The 21,673-nt window shown below is 41.7% G+C and overlaps 1 protein-coding gene across 20 annotated transcripts in view; it reads left to right on the top strand.

Annotated features, from left to right (window-relative positions):
- Positions 1-21,673, top strand: part of LOC129865730 (adhesion G protein-coupled receptor L3-like) — a 306,636-nt gene that overhangs the window by 140,197 nt on the left and 144,766 nt on the right. For 10 of the 20 annotated variants that reach the window (XM_055938705.1, XM_055938702.1, XM_055938704.1 and 7 more), the window contains 2 exons: positions 4,755-4,770; positions 10,603-11,411. In XM_055938705.1, the coding sequence (XP_055794680.1) occupies positions 4,755-4,770; positions 10,603-11,411 (825 nt within the window). The remainder of the gene's footprint in view (positions 1-4,754; positions 4,771-10,602; positions 11,412-21,673) is intronic. The other 10 variants (XM_055938712.1, XM_055938709.1, XM_055938711.1 and 7 more) reach the window with 2 other exon arrangements.

The raw sequence follows: 21,673 nt of genomic DNA, 5'->3' as shown, positions 1-21,673 counted from the left end.
GAATGCCAAGCTGTCATCAAGGCAAACGGTGGCTATTTGAAGAATCTCAAATATAAAATATATTTAGATTTTATTTTATTTTTTTACACTTTTTGTTATTTCATAGTTTTGATGTCTTCACTATTATTTTACAATGTAGAAAATAGTAAAAATAAAGTAAAACCCTTGAATGAGTAGTGTATGTGTATTAAATACCTATTGATTATTATTATCATTTATTCATTTTTTTGTGACACTTTTTTGGAGGATTTTGAAAAGCATGTTGCAAATAAATAGTGTTATTATTATTTAGGACGGAGGGGGGCATGACTCAACATTAAATGAATATGCGGTGTTCATTTGCAGTGTCATATAGCGTTATGGTTGTCCATATTGATGGAAATCACTAAATGCCTCTACATAAAAAGCGACATTCTCTTTTAAGATATCAACCTCATTTTCCTCATAAGAATGCATAGGGTGTCCAAGCGGCTTATTTGAGTTGATAGGGCAGCTTGACCAATTAGATTCACTTGAGACCATGTGCCCTTTTGACGGCTCTGCGTTTTGCATGGGGAATTACTTGGTGTTGAAATACTATCTGCTGCCAACACATGGCAGTGCAGTTACAGCTGTGTTGAATATTAGACATCATAGTCGGTGGTAGATGATGATCTTACACACTAGAATGAAACGAAAGGTATCGGCACCTTTTGGCACCATCTTCTCCATCACAGCCATCAACACATGACACTACGTCTACCATGTATATTTACAGGAACAACAACTAGGAATCTATTTCTGGGATAATTCTATACGACCTCTGCTTCAGCAGATAGCAGGAAAGACCTTGCTGTTTGTGCCCTTGGCCAAATATGAAAATAGACAATGAATATATCTACTCTAGTGCAGCAGAGGCTGTGTTTGGCCTGGAAGCCATTTTACATTCACTCCACTGTGCCGGAAGGTCATCCGTTGTATCGCTGAAGTCTTCTGCTCCTGTTCTACGTCGAAGCTGTTGTCGATCCAACGCTAGTAGGGTTCATAAGGGTTAGTCCTCTTCTTGACCAAGATAAATTAACTGCTAAAAGTTGTTGAAGTGGCATTTCTGTATGATAGTCTCTCTGAACTGTCTATATGCATTGCTATCCATGGCATATCAGTCTGATTTGGAGAGGATATATCCATAAACCATTCTGCTTTGAGAAGATCACTTGGCTGTGCCAGTCCACTTAGTACACTCTGTTTTACATTGTCTTCGGTTTCTTTCCCTCTGCACTTATCTTGGAGAGTGGAAGGGAGAGCGGGAGGAAGAGAAGAGAGAGTGGAGTGCATTTTAATGACTCGATGACAACCATGACCGAAATCGTATTAAGGTCACAATGGGGTAGGCGCCTTTTTCCTATGAATCAATTCTCCCGTCTCTCCATATCCCCTCCTTCCTTCCATTATTTTATCTTAGTGCCACTGATCTTAGATATTCCGGCTACGTCGCTAGTATCCCAACCCCGCCGCCGCTAGATAAATAATCTCAAACAGCCCGAGAGATTTCATGTTTGACCTTGGGGACTTACACAGAAGATTCCGTCCTGACGAGCGATGACAGGAAACATGGGTAACGTGTATCCACGGACGCGGCTGCGTGTTGCGACGAGGATCCCCGGCGCCTCCCGCTGCTACTTGGTCGTCCGTCGCTTCGCCATGCCGCCATCTCTTAAAGCGCTAATGGGTTTTGTTATAGACCGTGACCCTACCTCGCAACCGCTAGCGATCACTCAAACAAATACAGTAACACCCTGCCTTTATGTTGTGTGGTAGCTAATGGTCTGGTGGAAGATTAGTTTAATGTGAGAGGTTAACATTGTCTGTTTACCTAGATTCAGTTCGTAATGTTGTTAAATAATGCTTGTTTGAGATCAACTACATTGCTGTCAGACTGCACAGAATCACAGATCTGGAAATCACCTTGCACCCCAAACTACTCATTGTTGATGGAGATTCTCCGTTGAGCATGCTGGAACATCTGGGGAAACGAGCTCTCAATAATAAAGATGAGTTCTCGCCTTTGCTCCGACTGATTCCCTCAAACACGCTGTGTTTGTGTTCTGTGTGCTTGTCCATTCCCAGTTTCAAGCTGTGGTCATCATTGATATACTGTAGCTGAAATATGGCTGAATTGATCATTCCTAACGCTTCGTGAAGATCAAGTCCAAACAACAAGGGGATCAGAATATATTGAGTTGCAATATCAACGGTGCGTGGTCAGGCACAGTATGAGTCTTTTTGAAAACATAATTAAATCTTATCTCTTTCTCTCTCATTCTCCCCCACTCTCTTCCCCTTTTGTTATTGTCCTTCAATGTATCTCTGTGCCTTTCTCTTTTCCTCAATATCCAGTTTTGACTCACTTTCTTTCTCTTTCTGTGCTTTGCTCTCTTCCTCTCCTTCCCTCTCTGTTTTTTTCCCTTCTGGCTCTCTCTGTGCCTCACTCATCTCCTCCTCTTTCTTACTCTCCCCTTTCATTTCCCTCTCTCTGTGCACTGCCCCCCTCTCTCTTCCACCCAGTTTTGAGGAGGAACTGCCCTGCTAACTGGGGTTAATTTGGTTTTATTAGATTTAGGGGAGGGGAGCAGTCCCATGGGGGCAGATGCCTGTCCTGCCGTTAACCCCACCAGGGAACCAGCCCCTTATAGACTAGAACCTTATGGAGTATTTATTTTTGTTTATTTATTTAACCTTTATTTAACTAGGCTAGTCAGTTAAGAACAAATTATTATTTACTGTGACGGCTTACCAAAAGGCAAAAGGCCTCCTGCGGGGATGGGGGCTGGGATTAAAAATAAATGAAATAAAAAATATAGGACAAAACACACATCACGACAAGAGACACCACAACACTACATAAAGAAAGACTTAAGACAACAACACAGCATGGTAGCAACACAACATAGCAGCAGCACAACATGGTAGCAACACAAAACAGGGTACAAAAATTGTTGGGCACAGACAACAGCACAAAGGGCAAGAAGGTAGAGACAAGAATACATCACGCAAAGCAGCCACAACTGTCAGTAATAGTATTCATGATTGAGTCTTTGAATGAAGAGATTGAGATAAAACTGTCCAGTTTGAGTGTTTTGTTGCAGCTCGTTCCAGTCGCTAGCTGCAGCGAACTGAAAAGACAAGTGACTCAGGGATGTGTGTGCTTTGGGGACCTTTAGCGGATTTTGACTGGCAGAACGGGTGTTGTATGTGGAGGATGAGGGCTGCAGTAGATATCTCAGATAGGGGGGAGTGAGGCCTGAGAGGGTGTAGGGTGAAGTTGCCCCTTTACTTTATTACTTTTATTTTTACAGGAACGGTGCACGTTAATCAACATTTTGGAAAATGTCGGTTTTAGCCAGCCGGCTAATTTTCGACCGCATTCCCTGGACAGGTTATTAGACTCACTAATGGTTAAGATTAGAATTGGGGGAGGGGAAGCTGATCCAAGATCTTTACTGAGTGGAAACTTTGAAGCACAGACCACAGGGACTAACAGCAAATACATGTCTAGATAATCATGTAGTTTTTAAGTGCAACAATTGCTGCAATCATTTTGCTACATACAGTATCTATATTACCTTTAGACTTGCTTGCAAGTCTTAGACCAGCAAACAAGCCCTTCTATACCAGCATACACTGACTAGAGGCATCTACAACAATGATTACTGAATAAAGTTCAAATTCAAACCGTACAGTAATATTACACTTAGGCTCACTGGACAGTCTTTGACACACATGGCTGGCGAACAGGGCTACATGCCACTGTACGTTAAAGTCCCGCCACTCCTCACCAGAAGACCATACAATCAGTGTATACAATGAGGAGGTTGAATAGCAGCACGAATCCATACGTAACACAAGTGAATCATACAAAAACATAGACACTGTTGGTCTGGCTTCCCTAGCATAGATAGGCACAGGTTTGCTGTCGTTATCAATCAAGTTTATTTTATATAGCCCTTCGTAGATCAGCTAATATCTCGAAGTGCTTTACAGAAACCCAGCCTAAAACCCCAAACAGCAAGCAATGCAGGTGTAGAACCACGGTTATGATTGATTCAACAATTACTCGTGATGGTTGTCGACAGTTTCGCATCTGCAAAGGGAATTTGCAATATGAACAAATGATTACATTTGCGTCCCTTCTCTCCTGCTAGCACTATAATGGAGGTGGCCATATGCTATTAATTGTTATTGCCTTATCAACCCACAGGTGATAAATCACCAGTTATCAATTTAAAGAAAATGTGTTTTTTTTCTTCCAATTTGCACATGATGCACTCGTGTTCCCTCTCGTGTGACTCTTGAACGAGCGTTCAGCCAGACTGAAGGAGTCTATATGGAATGCAACCGTATGTTCTGCCGTTTTTAATGAACGCCTCTGGAGTTGACTTCTGGACAAGTCATTTAGCGTTTATTTTTTTCTCTCTCCCTCCCGCCAACTTGGAGTTCTCATCACTTCAAAGCCGGGTTCACGCGTCTAAAGATATTACTTAATCTCTCTTTTCCCCCACAGGCTGTGTGTGACGAGCGACACACTTCGTTCCCAGAGCTTTGTCATTGAATGTTTGGTCACAACTACTCTGCTACTAACCAACCTCATGATCCACTGTGCTATTGTTCTAATGTGTTTGACCTGCTGAGGTAAACTTGACTATTTTGCAAATTATCGCATCATTAATCTATTCTGTATCTCTCTCTCTTCTTTTCTCTCCTCATGCCTAAAATAGAAGTGGAACAAAAAGGTAACTAAATGCCCACTCCTTTATTTCACCTAGAGTTCACTGGGATTCATGCTTTGCTTGGTGATGGGGGTTGCCATAGCAGCTTTTTTCTTGTGTCATCCATCTGCTTTTTAATGACCTTCTCATGTCTGCTAATTTAATGTGTCTACTGGTAGTGATAACCATGTCTGTAATGTTCTTTCTCATAAAAAAGGTGGGGTCCAACATCAAGTAATATCGTTGGTGATGGAAATTGTGGTCTCCATTTTTTTTATTTTATGTAAAAGGCGCTAGTGTCAATCAATCTAGACTAAAACACTGCCAACACTTGTCAGGAAACTTGTAGAATACAGAACCGGTGATTAAATTCTATGAAGTTAATGCAAAGCAAAGATTATTTCAATAGTACAGATACAAGTCACATTTTAATGTTTAGAATTGTTCGGATAGTATTTTGACAATATCACTGCATTTACAGTGTCAAAATGTCCCTTAACATAGTAAAACGGATGACTATCGTTCTACCGTAATACACTTCGCATGCACCCCACTCCATATCTTTCATTCACTATCTTTATATATCCAGAACATTCTATTTCCGATGTAATTGAAAGTTATTCTGTTCATGTTACTCAGCAGCAGCATATTAAAAACCAGATGTGTGGACGCCAATCAATAGCCTCGCTGAATAAACTGTCAGAATTTCAGATTATAGGCCTAACATGATGATGTAACCTTCAGTGACTCCCAGTCAATATGGCAGAATGTACTTGACTTGATTTCTCAAGGGCCAGGGCCAAAACATAAAAACAACAATATATTAACATATGGGTGTACCCATATGTTAATATATTATGGATTTGACATGCTACCATACATGATAGGATAGTCTACTACTACTGAGTCCGAGACCCAGTTTTGTGGAAGTAGTTGTTTATATGTTTTGGCCCTGGCCCTTGAGAAATCAAGTCATGTTTAAGTTCAGGGGCACCGATAGAACAAATATCAACATTTTGACACTAGCATAAAATGTCTGGCTAAAATGTTATGTTGAGCCATAACCTTTTCACAACCTGGTCTCAGAGCATTTCATATTAGTATGTATACTACCAGTCAAAAGTTTTAGAACACTTACTCATTCAAGGGTTTTTCTTTATTTTTACTATTTTCTACATTGTAGAACAGTAATATCCGAACAATTCATGTCAAAGCCAAGAGTGTGCAAAGCTGTCATCAAGGCAAAGGGTGGCTACTTTGAAGAATCTCAAATATAATATATATTTAGATTTGTTTAGCACTTTTTTTTGGTTACTACATGATTCCATATGTGTTAATTCATAGTTTTGATGTCTTCACTATTATTTTACAATGTAGATAATAGTAAAAATACTGAAAAACATTAGAATGAGTAGGTGTTTTAAAACTTTTGACTGGTAGAGTACGTAAATCCGAGACACTCAATTTAGTATGATATGTTATATTTGGTATGGTTACATAAGACCAATGGTTACTTAAGGCAAAAACTATTGTCAAAAATGAAACCAGGTTGGTTGCGAGTTCAAATCTCATCACGGACAATTTTAGCTAGTTAGCATCCGTTCAACTACTTACTACTTTATATCTGTTTTAAAACAACTTAGCATGTTAGCTAACCCTTCACCTAACCATAACACTTTTAACTAACTCTTCCCCTAACCATAACCCTTTTAATAACTAACTCTTCCCCTAAACTTAACCCTTTAACCAAACTCCAAAACGTAACCCTAACCCCTAGCTTAGCTAACGTTAGCGAGCTAGCAAGATGTCGTAATATATCACACGTTTAGCAAATTCGTAACATATTGTACGTTTTGCAAAAACATATAATACGAATTGTAATTCATAACATATCATATGAAATGGGTGATGGACATCCACAAATTAATACATACCATACGAAATGTAACATATCATACTAAATTGAGGGCCTCGGATTTCCATACAGAATAATTTGAAATGCTCTGAGACCAGGTTATATTTTAACCATAGAATTATACTGAACAAAAATATAAACACAACATGTGTAGTGTTGGTCCCATGTTTCAGGAGCTGAAATAAAATATACCAGAAGTGTTCCATACGCACAAAAAGCTTATTTCTCACAAATGTGTTTACATTCCTGCTTGTGAGCATTTCTCCTTTGCTAAGATATTCCATCCACCTAACAAGTGTGGTATACCAAGAAGCTGATTCAACAGCATGGCCATTACACAGGTGCACCTAGTGCTGGGGACAATTAAACAGCCACTCTAAAATGTGCTGTTTTGTCACACAACACAATGCCACAGATGTCTCAAGTTTTGAGGGAGCGTGCAATTGGCATGCTGACTGCATGAATGTCCGCCAGAGCTGTTGCCAGAAAATGTAATGTTAATATCTCTACCATAAGCTGCCTCCAACATCGTTTTAGAGAATTTGGCAGTACGTCCAACCGGACTCACAAACGCAGGCCACATGTAACCACGCCAGCCCAGGACCTCCACATCTGGCTCTCAAGTGTTTGGGCCTATGCCCTCCCAAGCCCACCCATGTCTGCACCCCTGCCCAGTCATGTAAAATCCATATACTAGGCCCTAATGAATTTATTTCAATTGACTGATTTCCTTATATGAACTGTAACTCAGTAAAATCTTTGAAATTGTTGCATGTTGCGTTTATATTTTTGTTCACTATACATATAGCATCATATAGGCTTCATAAGATCTCTGTGCTTTCAACTGCTGTCTACCAGCTATGCTATGTACTCCCCTAGTTTAACCACTGAATCAGTCATTTGCAGTTCACAGTAGAGTTCCCTCTAAATAGCTAGATGATGCAAATGTAGGTAATTGAAGCAAAGAGGAGCATATCTGACCAATGAACGCTTGTTATTATCACCAATATTATTGTTAAGTCATGTTCTCTCGCCGCCACTTGTTAATTCCTTGTTTCCTTTCTAATAACCTTCACTGTCACTTACCTCCTTGTCTGGGGTGTTGGGATCCATTTCTAACGGCCTCTTCAAAGCTCCACGCACGTCCCAAATGACGTCCTCCTCCCTATATAGTGCATTACTTTCAACCAGAGCTTAAATTTGTATCAGTGTGTGATATGGGACGCAGCCAGCCCGGTTTCTGTCCTGTCAGTAGAGGAATACCGACCGGGCACATTAGATTTCAAAAGCCTTCTTAAACCGTAGAGACCCTCTTAGCATTTTTGTGCTTGTCTAGATGCGTGCCAAGGGAGGCGTGCTGTCGACGGCTGGAATCACCATATATTATTCACATGCAAGTAGATAACATGTATAATCTTAAGAGGTTACAGAGGAGTAAGGCTTGTTTTTCTTCTCCGAGCACACTGCTTTCACCTCCGCCCAAATCCTCGGGAAGAACCTGTCACCGACTGTGTCCCCTTCCTCGCCCGTCAGAATCATAGAAGCTTTCGCATACGTTCTGTTTTTGTTAGTTTGTGTACTGCACCCTGAATCTTAGGCTAACACTTCCACCCAAGTTAGTCTTTAATTCCACCCCATCTTAATTCTTTGTTGCTTTCGTCTAGCGCTTGACACCACCGCTGCTCTTAGAATCAGTATCACATGCTATGGTCAAATCACTCTTTTTAAAAGTATAGACCTATTTCAAACCTTATCTCTACTTTTAACAGTATCTGTGCTATTGTTGCATTTTAAATGGAATAAGATTCTATATGTTATCATATAAATGGTATTAGAGTGTTTTCGAGAGCATAAGTACATCTACAACACTCGGGAAAAATATAAATTCAAGAGGCACTGTCATTGCTCCCCTTTTAGATAAAGCTGGGTTTTGTTGTAGTCCCAATACATGACGTGCTCCGTGTATTACATTCGTATGAGTAGGATTTAAATTCAAATGTAATCTTTTTATCAAGATGGCCAACTTGAAATTTACTCAGTCGGAGGTCCAGGATTAATCGATCTTGAAACAGAATCACCTTCGGCAAGGGATGCACACTATCGACTCATATGCTGCATCGCTTCATAAGATTTGAGTACAAACCAGTTAGGGTATAATTAGTTTAGAACGCAGATGCATTTTAAATCATAATGTCACAGACCGAAGATATCTCCAGCGTCCGAAGTAATGAAACAAATATTCTCATGTATTAATATTGATAGTCATTGTTGTGTTCCCGGGCCCCAGCTGCCAATAAGTATGCTTGCACTATTTATCAAAATCTTTTAATGTTTTTTTTTTTGTATTAGACGTCCATATTAATGTTATTCCTTAACCACTGATAGCTCGGAGGAGATGGGATGGATGCAATAAGTGGATGGAATGTATTGCTTTTTGTATTACATTGATTTTGGCACTGATTACATTCCTTTTGTAATTATGTGGATAGCTGGTGTAATGAGAAATCATTGCCCTATGTGTGTGTATGTACATGTGTATGTTGCGAAATTATATCAGCCTCGAACGTTGTTTTTTATGTATTTAATCAACATTGACAGCTACAGTGAGCTCCAAGTATTGGGATAGTGACAAAATGTTGTTTTGGCTCTGGACTTTGGCTCTGATTTTTAAATGATAAAATGACTATGAGGTTAAAGTGCTGCTTTAATTTGAGGATTTTACAGCACTTTTTTTTACATAATCACCCCCATTTTAGGGGACTAAAGGCATTGGGAAAAATTAACTTGTGTATTAAAGGTGTAATTGGTCCCATAGCATGCATGACTACATCAAGCTTGTTGGATGCATTTTCTGTTTTGGTTGTGTTTCAGATCATTTTGTGCCCAATAGAAATGAATGGTAAATAATGTAGTGTCATTTTGTTGTCACTTTGTATTTGTCACGTTGTGAATAAGAATAGAATATGTTTCTACACACGTCTACATTAATGTGGATGCTATCATGAGTGTGGATAATCCTGAATGAATCGTGAATTTTAATCAGTGGCATAAGTATCATTCACGATTCATTCATATCCGTAACCATGGTTGCATCCACATTAATGTAGTAGTGTTTAGAAAACAGTCTTATTTACAATACAAGTGACTCCAAAATGACACAATACATTATTTAGCATTGGTTTCTAATGGGCACAAAATTATATGAAACGCAACCAAAACAAACAGCAAATGCAACCAACAAGTTTGTAGAGTCACACGCTTGATGTAATTATTGCGTACTAGGAATATGGAACCAAATACTAAACTTTTGACTAATAAATATGTAAATTTGTCCCAAGACTTTTGGTCCCCTAAAATGAAGGGACTATGTACAAGAATTGCTGTAATGGTTCACCCAATATGGATGAACATGCCCTCAAATGTTATTTTATTTAAAAAATATATATATTTAACCTTAATTTAACTAGGCAAGTCAGTTAAAATAAGAACAAATTCTTATTTACAATGACGGCCTAGGAACAGTGGGTTAACTGCCTTGTTCAGGCGCTGAACGAAAGGGATTCGATCTAGCAAACTTTCGATTACTGGCCCAAAGCTTTAACCACTAGGCTACCTGCCGCTGACAGTCTGCACTTTAACCTAATAGTCATTGTATCATTTCAAATCCAAAGTGCTGGAGTACAGAGCCAAAACCAACAACAAATGTGTCACTGTCCCAATACTTTTGGAGCTCACTGTATTTTCCCTGTTCTATTTGTTATTGAACATTCATAAAGCAATACAAGATATTAAAGCTAACGCATTGTAAACTTCGTTAATGTCTTGATCATTTAAATCAAGGTGAAAGCAATGATTTCCTTCTTTGTCCTAGTTGCAGTAGTCCAATGCTGATGTCCCATTCATGCCAAAGTAACTCTCTGCATTGTCTTTCCTCCATTTTGGCTCCTCAGTATTCCTGTGCCCCGGCTTGCTGCGAGGGGTGTACCAGAGCGAACACCTCTTTGAGTCAGACCACCAATCCGGTGCCTGGTGTAAAGACCCCCTCCAGGCCTCTGACAAGATCTACTACATGCCCTGGACGCCATACCGCACGGACACGCTGACCGAGTACTCCTCCAAAGAGGACTTCATCGCCGGGCGACCCACGACCACATACAAACTACCGCACCGTGTCGACGGCACAGGCTTTGTAGTATACGACGGCGCACTGTTCTTCAACAAGGAGCGCACGCGCAACATCGTCAAGTTTGACCTGCGCACGCGCATCAAGAGCGGTGAGGCCATCATCGCCAACGCCAACTACCACGACACCTCGCCGTATCGCTGGGGGGGCAAGTCGGACATCGATCTCGCCGTAGACGAGAACGGCCTGTGGGTCATCTACGCCACGGAGCAAAACAACGGGCGCATCGTCATCAGCCAGCTCAACCCCTACACCCTCCGCGTGGAAGGAACCTGGGACACCGCCTACGACAAGCGCTCGGCCTCCAACTCCTTCATGATCTGCGGGATTCTCTACGTGGTGAAGTCGGTCTACGAAGATGACGACAACGAGGCGACCGGGAACAAGATTGACTATATCTACAACACGGAGCTGAGTAAAGATGGCTTCCTGGACATCCCCTTCCCCAACTCGTACCAGTACATCGCCGCCGTGGATTACAACCCGCGGGACAACCTGCTGTACGTGTGGAACAATTACCACGTGGTCAAGTACTCGCTGGACTTTGGTGCCTTGGACGGTAGACCAGGTAGGCCCACATTTGTCTTATTTTTTCGCTCTTCTGTTTCATGTCTTTCACTAGCTTGTTGGTAATTCAGAGAGATGTTGGTATCTTTGGTAGACGTTATTAGTGCTTGCAGTCGTTTTGATGGCAGGAGAAGAGAAAGGGAGGTTGTTGAGGGTACTGTGTGTGGATGGAGGACATAAGGTTTGTTAATATTTTCTCCAAGGTCTTTACTTGAAGTCAGTGAAACACTGTTCAAAATGTATACATTTTAGCACATTTCAGTGTTGCGATAAGTGTAATTGAATACAAATGGCTTCGCTTTCATACTCATGGCCTATGAGTGTCAGTTGTCATGTTCCTAGCTTGTTTGACATTATGATTTGTAGGCTTTTTTAATTGGAGAGTAAAGAGCAGAGTAAATGAAGAGGAAGTATGTGTATTGTTACACGTTAGCACTATTGCGAGTGTATGGGTTGGTGATAATTAGCTATGGAATATGACACCTCAATGTGTCATCCTCCTTTTGCCATTTAATTAAACCCCTTGAATGAGAGAAAAAAAACAAGCAAACCACACACCAGCTGTGGGGAAATGTAATAACTGCAGTCACATTGTTGTGTTACAAGACATTTTAACTGTCGGAGAAAAAAAGGATTTGCGTTCAAAAAACTAAATAATTTGTTTGCGGTCACGTGATTGGTTAGTTATTTTTTCTCACGGGGATTGTATTTCTGGGTAGTTGTCCCTAGTTTCTGATGTTTATTAGATATGACATTATTTTCTATATAAATCTGACAGAAGGTTAATAGAACTACAAGAGTTGTTTGTTTACCTTTTTAGTCTGTTCTCAAAGTTTGTCTGTCTGTCTCTCTTACGGTACCTGTCACCTTTGTAAAGACAGATGACTGCTCTCCTTTAACTTGCCACAACTCTTTTTAAGAAAAAGTAAAAATTCTTCCCTCCGATGCTCCTTCTTTAAAAGTAGTCATCGAGCCTACCCCAAATTGTTTTGACATGACAAGGTAATTCTTTGCACTGGCTCATTAACAGCCTGGTCTGAAGTGTCACATGTTATTTGGCTGTGAAGTCTTTACCATCCTCACTGGTGGAAATCAAATCAAATAACATTTTATTTGTCACATGCGTCGAATACAACAGGTGTAGACCTTACAGTGAAATGCTTACTTACAAGCCCTTAACCAACTATGAAGTTTTAATAAAAAAAAAAATATACATATATATAATAATTAAAGAGCAGCAGTAAAATAACAGTAGCGAGGCTATATACAGGGGGTACTGGTTGTATTTGATATATATATATATATACACTGCTCAAAAAAATAAAGGGAACACTTAAACAACACAATGTAACTCCAAGTCAATCAGACTTCTGTGAAATCAAACTGTCCGCTTAGGAAGCAACACTGATTGACAATAAATTTGACATGCTGTTGTGCAAATGGAATAGACAAAAGGTGGAAATTATGGGCAATTAGCAAGACACCCCCAAAAAAGGAGTGATTCTGCAGGTGGTGACCACAGACCACTTCTCAGTTCCTATGCTTCCTGGCTGATGTTTTGGTCACTTTTGAATGCTGGCGATGCTCTCACTCTAGTGGTAGCATGAGACGGAGTCTACAACCCACACAAGTGGCTCAAGTAGTGCAGTTCATCCAGGATGGCACATCAATGCGAGCTGTGGCAAAAAGGTTTGCTGTGTCTGTCAGCGTAGTGTCCAGAGCATGGAGGCACTACCAGGAGACACGCCAGTACATCAGGAGACGTGGAGGAGGCCGTAGGAGGGCAACAACCCAGCAGCAGGACCGCTACCTCCGCCTTTGAGCAAGGAGGTGCACTGCCAGCGCCCTGCAAAATGACCTCCAGCAGGCCACAAATGTGCATGTGTCTGCTCAAATGGTCAGAAACAGACTCCATGAGGGTGGTATGAGGGCCCGACGTCCACAGGTGGGGGTTGTGCTTACAGCCCAACACCGTGCAGGACGTTTGGCATTTGCCAGAGAACACCAAGATTGGCAAATTCGCCACTGGCGCCCTGTGCTCTTTACAGATGAAAGCAGGTTCACACTGAGCACATGAGCACATTTGACAGACGTGACAGAGTCTGGAGACGCCGTGGAGAACGTTCTGCTGCCTGCAACATCCTCCAGCATGACCGGTTTGGCGATGGGTCAGTCATGGTGTGGGGTGGCATTTCTTTGTGGGGCCGCACAGCCCTCCATGTGCTCGCCAGAGGTAGCCTGACTGCCNACCGGTTTGGCGATGGGTCAGTCATGGTGTGGGGTGGCATTTCTTTGTGGGGCCGCACAGCCCTCCATGTGCTCGCCAGAGGTAGCCTGACTGCCAATAGGTACCGAGAATAGATCCTCAGACCCCTTGTGAGACCATATGCTGACACATGCACATTTGTGGCCTGCTGGAGGTCATTTTGCAGGGCTCTGGCAGTGCACCTCCTTGCACAAAGGCGGAGGTAGCGGTCCTGCTGCTGAGTTGTTGCCCTCCTACGGCCTCCTCCACGTCTCCTGATGTACTGGCCTGTCTCCTGGTAGCGCCTCCATGCTCTGGACACTACGCTGACAGACACAGCAAACCTTTTTGCCACAGCTCGCATTGATGTGCCATCCTGGATGAACTGCACTACCTGAGCCACTTGTGTGGGTTGTAGTCTCCGTTTCATGCAACCACTAGAGTGAGAGCACCGCCAGCATTCAAAAGTGACCAAAACATCAGCCAGGAAGCATAGGAACGGAGAAGTGGTCTGTGGTCACCACCTGCAGAATCACTCCTTTTTTGGGGGTGTCTTGCTAATTGCCCATAATTTCCACCTTTTGTCTATTCCATTTGCACAACAGCATGTGAAATTTATTGTCAATCAGTGTTGCTTCCTAAGTGGACAGTTTGATTTCACAGAAGTGTGATTGACTTGGAGTTACATTGTGTTTTTTAAGTGTTCCCTTTATTTTTTTTGAGCAGTGTATATATATATATATATATATATATATATATATATATATATATTGAGGTAATATGTACATGTAGCTCACCTGCAGTTTTTAAATTAAATTACTTTTTTCCCAGAATCTCAGCAATTCCACAGTCTGTTGATTTTTCACTTTAAAATGTATGTCAAACAAAAACTAATGATTGACGTTGTTGCATGCACAACATTGTCAAGTTTGACCTGCGTGTCATGAGTGGCGAGACCACGTACAAACTACCTCACCGCGTTGTAGTATACCATGACGCACTGTTCTTCAACAAGGAGCGCACGCGTAACATCGTCAAGTTCGACCTGCGCACGCGCATCAAGAGCGGACGAGGCCATCAACGCCAACTACCATGACACCTCTCCGTACCGCTGGGATCTGCGGGAAAGGCAGTGGAGTTCTGTTATGTGACTTCACGTACACCTGACCCTAGAGGTTTCACTTCCCACAACCCATAGGGGCTACACAAACCGTCATTCTGTTAGCAAATTTTCTTCAAGTAAATGTTTTTTGTTCTGTGGAAAAAGTAGTGTTAAAAGTAGTCTTTGAAGAAAGTGTTAAAAGTAGTCTTTGCACGTTGTTGTATGGTTTAACTTTGCAATAATTTAGTTTTTGTTTGGCATACATTTCAAAGGGAAAATCTTTGTCTTAGCATAACTCTGTTACTGTGGAATTGCCTATATCCAACCTAGTCTAGACATCAAAGGCAGCATAGTTCTGTTATGTGATTTGACTTATGCCTGACCCTAGAGGTTTCACTTCACACAACCATAGGGTTTACACATAGGAGCTACACATAATTGCTTCCCTTGTTGTTGCTTAAAGGAAAAATCTACCCTCATTCATTTAATTTACAGTGTTAAATAACACTGAGAACAATATTTTTTGTGAACAAATGTTTCATTTTGGCGTTATAGTAAAGTTGGTAGAAACATGGAAAATCATTGTGGAAATCTGTTGCAGATCAAGTTGATTACAAAATCCACAATGCAAGGCTCTCGCTATGGGCTTGCTGGCTAGCTAGCAAACGTAGCTACACACAGTAATACCAAAGACAAATATCAGCAGGGGAAGCAGCTAGTTAGTGCAGTTTGTTGAGGCGATTTTACAGCTATCAATTTAGGAGTCTACAATCTCACCATGTTCAACCTGCAGATCAAAGTGCTTCACAGAGTGGAGTTAGACATTTGCAACGGCAGATATACTTTTGAGGCAATGCTAAATGTTGCTCATGCTACATCAATGGTCCGCGCTGTGCATTCTGGGCGATTCTGGAACAAGGAGCGCTCTCCTTCAAGGAGTGAATAGGAGTGAAATTATTATTATTTATTTTTTTACAAAACCTTTCCAAGATGTGAGACAGTGGGGCAAAAAAGTATTTAGTCAGCCACCAATTGTGCAAGTTCTCCCACTTAAAAAGATGAGAGAGGCCTGCAATTTTCATCACAGGTACACTTCAACTATGACAGACAAAAAGAGAAAAAAAATTCCAGAGAATCACATTATAGGATTTTTAATGAATTTATTTTCAAATGATGGTGGAAAATAAGTATTTGGTCACCTACAAACAAGCAAGATTTCTGGCTCTCACAGACCTGTAACTTCTTCTTTAAGAGGCTTCTCTGTCCTCCACTCGTTACCTGTATTAATGGCCAAAGAGCTGTCAAAGGACACCAGAAACAAAATTGTAGACCTGCACCAGGCTGGGAAGACTGAATCTGCAACAGGTAAGCAGCTTGGTTTGAAGAAATCAACTGTGGGAGCAATTATTAGGAAATGGAAGACATACAAGACCGCTGATAATCTCCCTCGATCTGGGGCTCCACGCAAGATCTCACCCCGTGGGGTCAAAATGATCACAAGAATGGTGAGCAAAAATCCCAGAACCACACGGGGGGACCTAGTGAATGACCTGCAGAGAGCTGGGACCAAAGTAACAAAGCCTACCATCAGTAACACACTACGCAGCCAGGGACTCAAATCCTGCAGTGCCAGACGTGTCCCCCTGCTTAAGCCAGTACATGTCCAGGCCCATCTGAAGTGTGCTAGAGAGCATTTGGATGAACCAGATGAAGATTGGGAGAATGTCATATGGTCAGATGAAACCAAAATAGAACTTTTTGGTAAAAACTCAACTCGTCGTGTTTGGAGGACAAAGAATGCTGAGTTGCATCCAAAGAACACCATACCTACTGTGAAGCATGGGGGTGGAAACATCATGCTTTGGGGCTGTTTTTCTGCAAAGGGACCAGGACGACTGATCCGTGTAAAGGAAAGAATGAATGGGGCCATGTATCGTGAGATTTTGAGTGAAAACCTCCTTCCATCAGCAAGGGCATTGAAGATGAAACGTGGCTGGGTCTTTCAGCATGACAATGATCCCAAACACAACGCCCGGGCAACGAAGAAGTGGCTTCGTAAGAAGCATTTCAAGGTACTGGAGTGGCCTAGCCAGTCTCCAGATCTCAACCCCATAGAAAATCTTTGGAGGGAGTTGAAAGTCCGTGTTGCCCAGCAGCAGCCCCAAAACATCACTGCTCTAGAGGAGATCTGCATGGAGGAATGGGCCAAAATACCAGCAACAGTGTGTGAAAACCTTGTGAAGACTTACAGAAAAAGTTTGACCTCTGTCATTGCCAACAAAGGGTATATAACAAAGTATTGAGAAACTTTTGTTATTGACCAAATACTTATTTTCCACCATCATTTGCAAATAAATTCATAAAAAATCCTACAATGTGATTTTATGTATTTTCTTTTCTCATTTTGTCTGTCATAGTTGAAGTGTACCTATGATGACAATTACAGGCCTCTCATCTTTTTAAGTGGGAGAACTTGCACAATTGGTGGCTGACTAAATACTTTTTCTCCCCACTGTAATTAACTTGCTATCTGTAGTATCGTAAAGCTTTGGAATCGTGACGTTACGTACTTACAAGGAAAATGGGTACGTTTCTTAACATATACACTGAACTGCATTGTTGGTTAAGGGCTTGTAAGTAAGTATTTCACGGTAAGGTGTTGTATTCGGCGCATGTGACAAATACAATATCAATGATTTGACTTTGAGAAGGGATTGCGTGACGATTAGCTTAGCAACCGTGTGACGCAGCATGACAACGTGAACGCGATTGGTCTATAGTCTGCTGGGTGGGGCATTATATGTTCCTTCATTCATTGGATTGCTATCTCCTTTCTATAATATATCTGGCAACGGCACCATGCGATGCACCCTGGACTAAAGATGTAGACAAATACGAAAAATGTGCTAGACCCTCCGTTAAATTACACATTTCTCGAGGTAGGAATATTGGAAAAATATGATTAACGGCTCATTCGAGAGGAGACATCCTCCCGAGTTATGACATCAGCCAGTATTGAAATCTGACATGTATGATAAACGTTTTTGCGATCTAGAAGACGTATTTCGATTAACTTCCAGTGTAGTGAGAGCGACTTTATCACTGTGCTATGTCATACTGCCCGGATTTCTGCCTGCTTGAACGTCAATAACTCCGATACACACGAAAACAAGTAATGACCCAGGGAATCGATAGAACATCACTCAGAGTTGCACAAAAATAAAATACAATTAAAAATGGGTGAACCCTTCCTTTAAGCAAAAACAACACTTGTTAGCCGCTTGCCTTATTAAATGACGGTGTATCAAGCAATGCTTTTACATGCATTTGGGAGGCAAGCTGCAGAACATTACCTAGTGACGCTCTGCCCCCCTCTCTCTCGCATAGAGTAATGGACCTTTCAGTCTCCAGGGAGTATCAGTTCAGTATCCCATGGTGCGGAATGGGCTGACCTCCAAATGGGCGAGCAAGGAGGCTGCTGACAGAGGATAGGAAGGTAGAGGGGGAAAAAGAGAGCAAGGGACACAGTTGATAAATCCAGTTAACTGATAGATAAAGTAGATAGATGAAGTGTCCGAGACAAACAGCGCCAGATAAACAGACTGATCTGGAGTGAAGGATTGAGTCGAATGACACACGATAGATGGGTCAATACGTAAATTGACGTGCACTATTTGGTTCCGGGATGGGATTTTTGATGTATTTGGTGCAAGGAGTGTGGTCATTGTCAAATTGATCAGTATGGATTCATGTTATGAGTTGATATTATGGGTTAGACATCATCACACTTCAGGTACTGTATCTCAAATGAATTCAGTTAATTTGCTGTAAAAACTACAGGACTGGGACTTTCCATGAAATGCCTTGCTACAGATGTTGCGCAACACAATTGACCAGTCAACCTCACCTGTACCTTACTGCAGCGAAAACATTAACATGAGGGTGACATACATACGCACAGGATATGCTCTCTCCCTGACCAGACCACTGATGTAGTAATCACAGGGAGCTAACACCAACGGCGAGGTGATGTTGCGTAAGATTCCCGCCACACAGGCTCAGTACCACCTCTACCCCGCCTCCCAAACCCCCATAGGCACGCTACGCATGAGCTGCTATGGCGATGGAGCATGGGAAATGGAGCAAGGGAGTCATGTCAATGCCCACAGCTGGGTCTTAGCTCAGCACGCCATGCCACGCGGCTATGGGCACAGGCGTTTTGCATGGGATTCTGGGAATGCATTTTTGGAATGCTGTTTGGTTTTCCCTTTTGTAGTGGGTTTGATTCGCAGAGTTGGTTGGGTGCATAGTCTTATATGATGAATTGTGATGCATACAGTAGGTGTGCATTGTTTCTGATTGGTTGGTGGATGAAACTGAATAAGATGGAGCGGCAGGTAGCCTAGTGGTTAGAGCATTGGACTAGTAACCGAAAGGTTGCAAGATCGAATCCCTGAGTTCACAAGGTGGAAATCTGTCGTTCTGCCCCTGAACAAGGCAGTTAACCCACTGTTCCTAGGCCGTCATTGTAAATAAGAATTTGTTCTTAACTGACTTGCCTAGTTAAATAAAGGTATAAAAAAAAAAAAAAAAAAATAAGATGACGAGAACAGCTGTGGCTACGGTATATATGCTGTATGACTGATGTTTATTCCATCAAATGTTATTCCATCAAACCCAGCGTCGTCCGGGTTAGGGGAGGGTTTGGCCGGCAGGAATGTCTATGCCCCATCGCGCTCTAGCAACTCCTGTGGCGGGCCGAGCACGCTGACGTGGTCGCCAGGTGTACAGTGTTTCCTCCGACACATTGGTGCGGCTGGCTTCCGGGTTAAGTGGGCATTGTGTCAAGAAGCAGTGCGGCTTGGTTGGGTTGTGTTTCGGAGGACACACGGCTCTCGACCTTCGCCTCTCCTGAGTCTGTACGGGAGTTACAGTCTTGTCCCATCGCTGCAACTACCAGTTGGATAACACAAAATTGGGGAGAAAAAGGTGTAAAAAAAAAAAAAAGAATGAAACTTACAAATGGAAAATAATCCAAATGCTTAGGGGACATAATTTGTATGTCTGTAGGCAAGGCAGTGGTATGATTATCAACAATTAGTTATAAGAGCATCATTTAGCAATAAGGCACGAGGGGGTGTAGTATACGGCCAATATACAACGGCTATGAGCTGTTCTTATGCCCAACGCGGAGTGCCTGGATACAGCCTTTAGCCGTGGTATATTCGCCATATACCACAAACCCCTGAGGTGCCTTATTGCTATAATAAACTGGTTACCAACGTAATTAGAACAGTAGAAATATTTTGTCTTACCCGTGGTATATGGTCTGAGATACCATGGCTTTCAGCCAATCAGCATTCAGGGTTCGAACCACCCAGTTTATAATTGCTCTTGGAGAACCGATACCTCAATCTCTCCAGAGAACAGATCGAGGATAGATGACACATCCAAAACTACTCCATTCAAACCGTATGTTTTACTGAATTTGATTGAAAAATGAAATTCAAACTTTCCCAACATTAAAAGCCCACATTTCCTTGCCCTCACCTGGCATTTTCTTTCAATAAAATTTGAGAACGAGCGAGCGCAAATAAAATGTATCAAAACAGTCTTCTTTACAAAGGGGCATGCAATTTTTTTTTTTGGGGGGGGGGGGGAATTGCCAATAAATAAGGAAATATAAAGTGGAAGAAAGAGGGAGGCCTGTTTTTATGTCTCTGACAGTTTTATTTTATAAGCCCACTCCATCAGGCAAAATACACATCTGAGGGAGAATAGTTGTGGGGGAAAGCAGACAAGAATGAACAATATTTTGTAATATGGGAACACTTAAATGTTCATGTGAATCTATTTCTCATGGATACGTTTAGGTTTGAAATAGCAGACTTGCCATTAATAGTAAACATACAGATTGAACGATCTAAAGATAATGAAAGAGGAAAACAAGAGTCCGTATGAATTCAGCTGGACGTTCAGGCTGTCTCACTAATACTAATCTGCCACAGTGAGCAGATGAGACAGTCCACAAGCCTACTTAGTGCAGGCAGTCACTTGAGAGAATTTACCCTGCCTTAGGCTCAGACACCTGCTACTGGTGCCTGCTTGGTGTGTGTGGGTGGGTGTGTGTGGGTGGGTGGCAGGGGGAGGTGTATGTGTGTGTGTGTGAGAGCACATACAGTGCCTTCAGAAAGTACTCACACCCCTTGACTTTTTCCTCATTTTGTTGTTTTACAGCCTGAATTTAAAATAGATTAAATTGAGATTTTGTGTCACTGGCTTACACACACAACGCCCCATATAATGTCAAAGTGGAATGATGTTTTTAGAAATGTTTACTAATTAATAAAGCATGAAAAGCTGAAATCAAGACATTTCAGCTTTTCATGCTTTATTAATTAGTAAACATTTTAAGTCAATATGTATTCAACCCCTTTGTAATGGCAAGCCTAAATATGTTTAGGTGTGAAAATGTGCTTAACAGGTCACATAATAAGTTGCATGGACTCACTCTTGTGTGAAATAATAGTATTATCTGTAAGGTCCCACAGTCGAGCAGTGAATTTCAAACACAGATTCAACCACAAAGACCCGGTAGGTTTTTCAATGCCACTCAAAGAATGGCACCTATTGGTAGATGGGTAAATATAAAAAGCAGACATAGAATAATATCCCTTTTAAGCATGGTGAAGTTATTAATTACACTTTGGATGGTGTATCATTACACCCAGTCACGACACAGATACAGTTGTCCTTCCTAACTCAGTTGCTGGAGAGGAAGGAAACCGCTCATGGATTTCACCATGAGGCCAATGGTAACTTTAAAACAGTTACTGCCAGAATTCTATGGCACGTTATTTGAGTGTCAACCACTGGTACCGTTAGTGCTAGTTTGACCACCAGAGGGCATCTTTGA

This window comes from Salvelinus fontinalis, chromosome 11 (assembly GCF_029448725.1).
Source record: "Salvelinus fontinalis isolate EN_2023a chromosome 11, ASM2944872v1, whole genome shotgun sequence".
Lineage (NCBI taxonomy): Eukaryota > Metazoa > Chordata > Actinopteri > Salmoniformes > Salmonidae > Salvelinus > Salvelinus fontinalis.
This window is presented reverse-complemented; position numbering and strand designations above follow the sequence as displayed.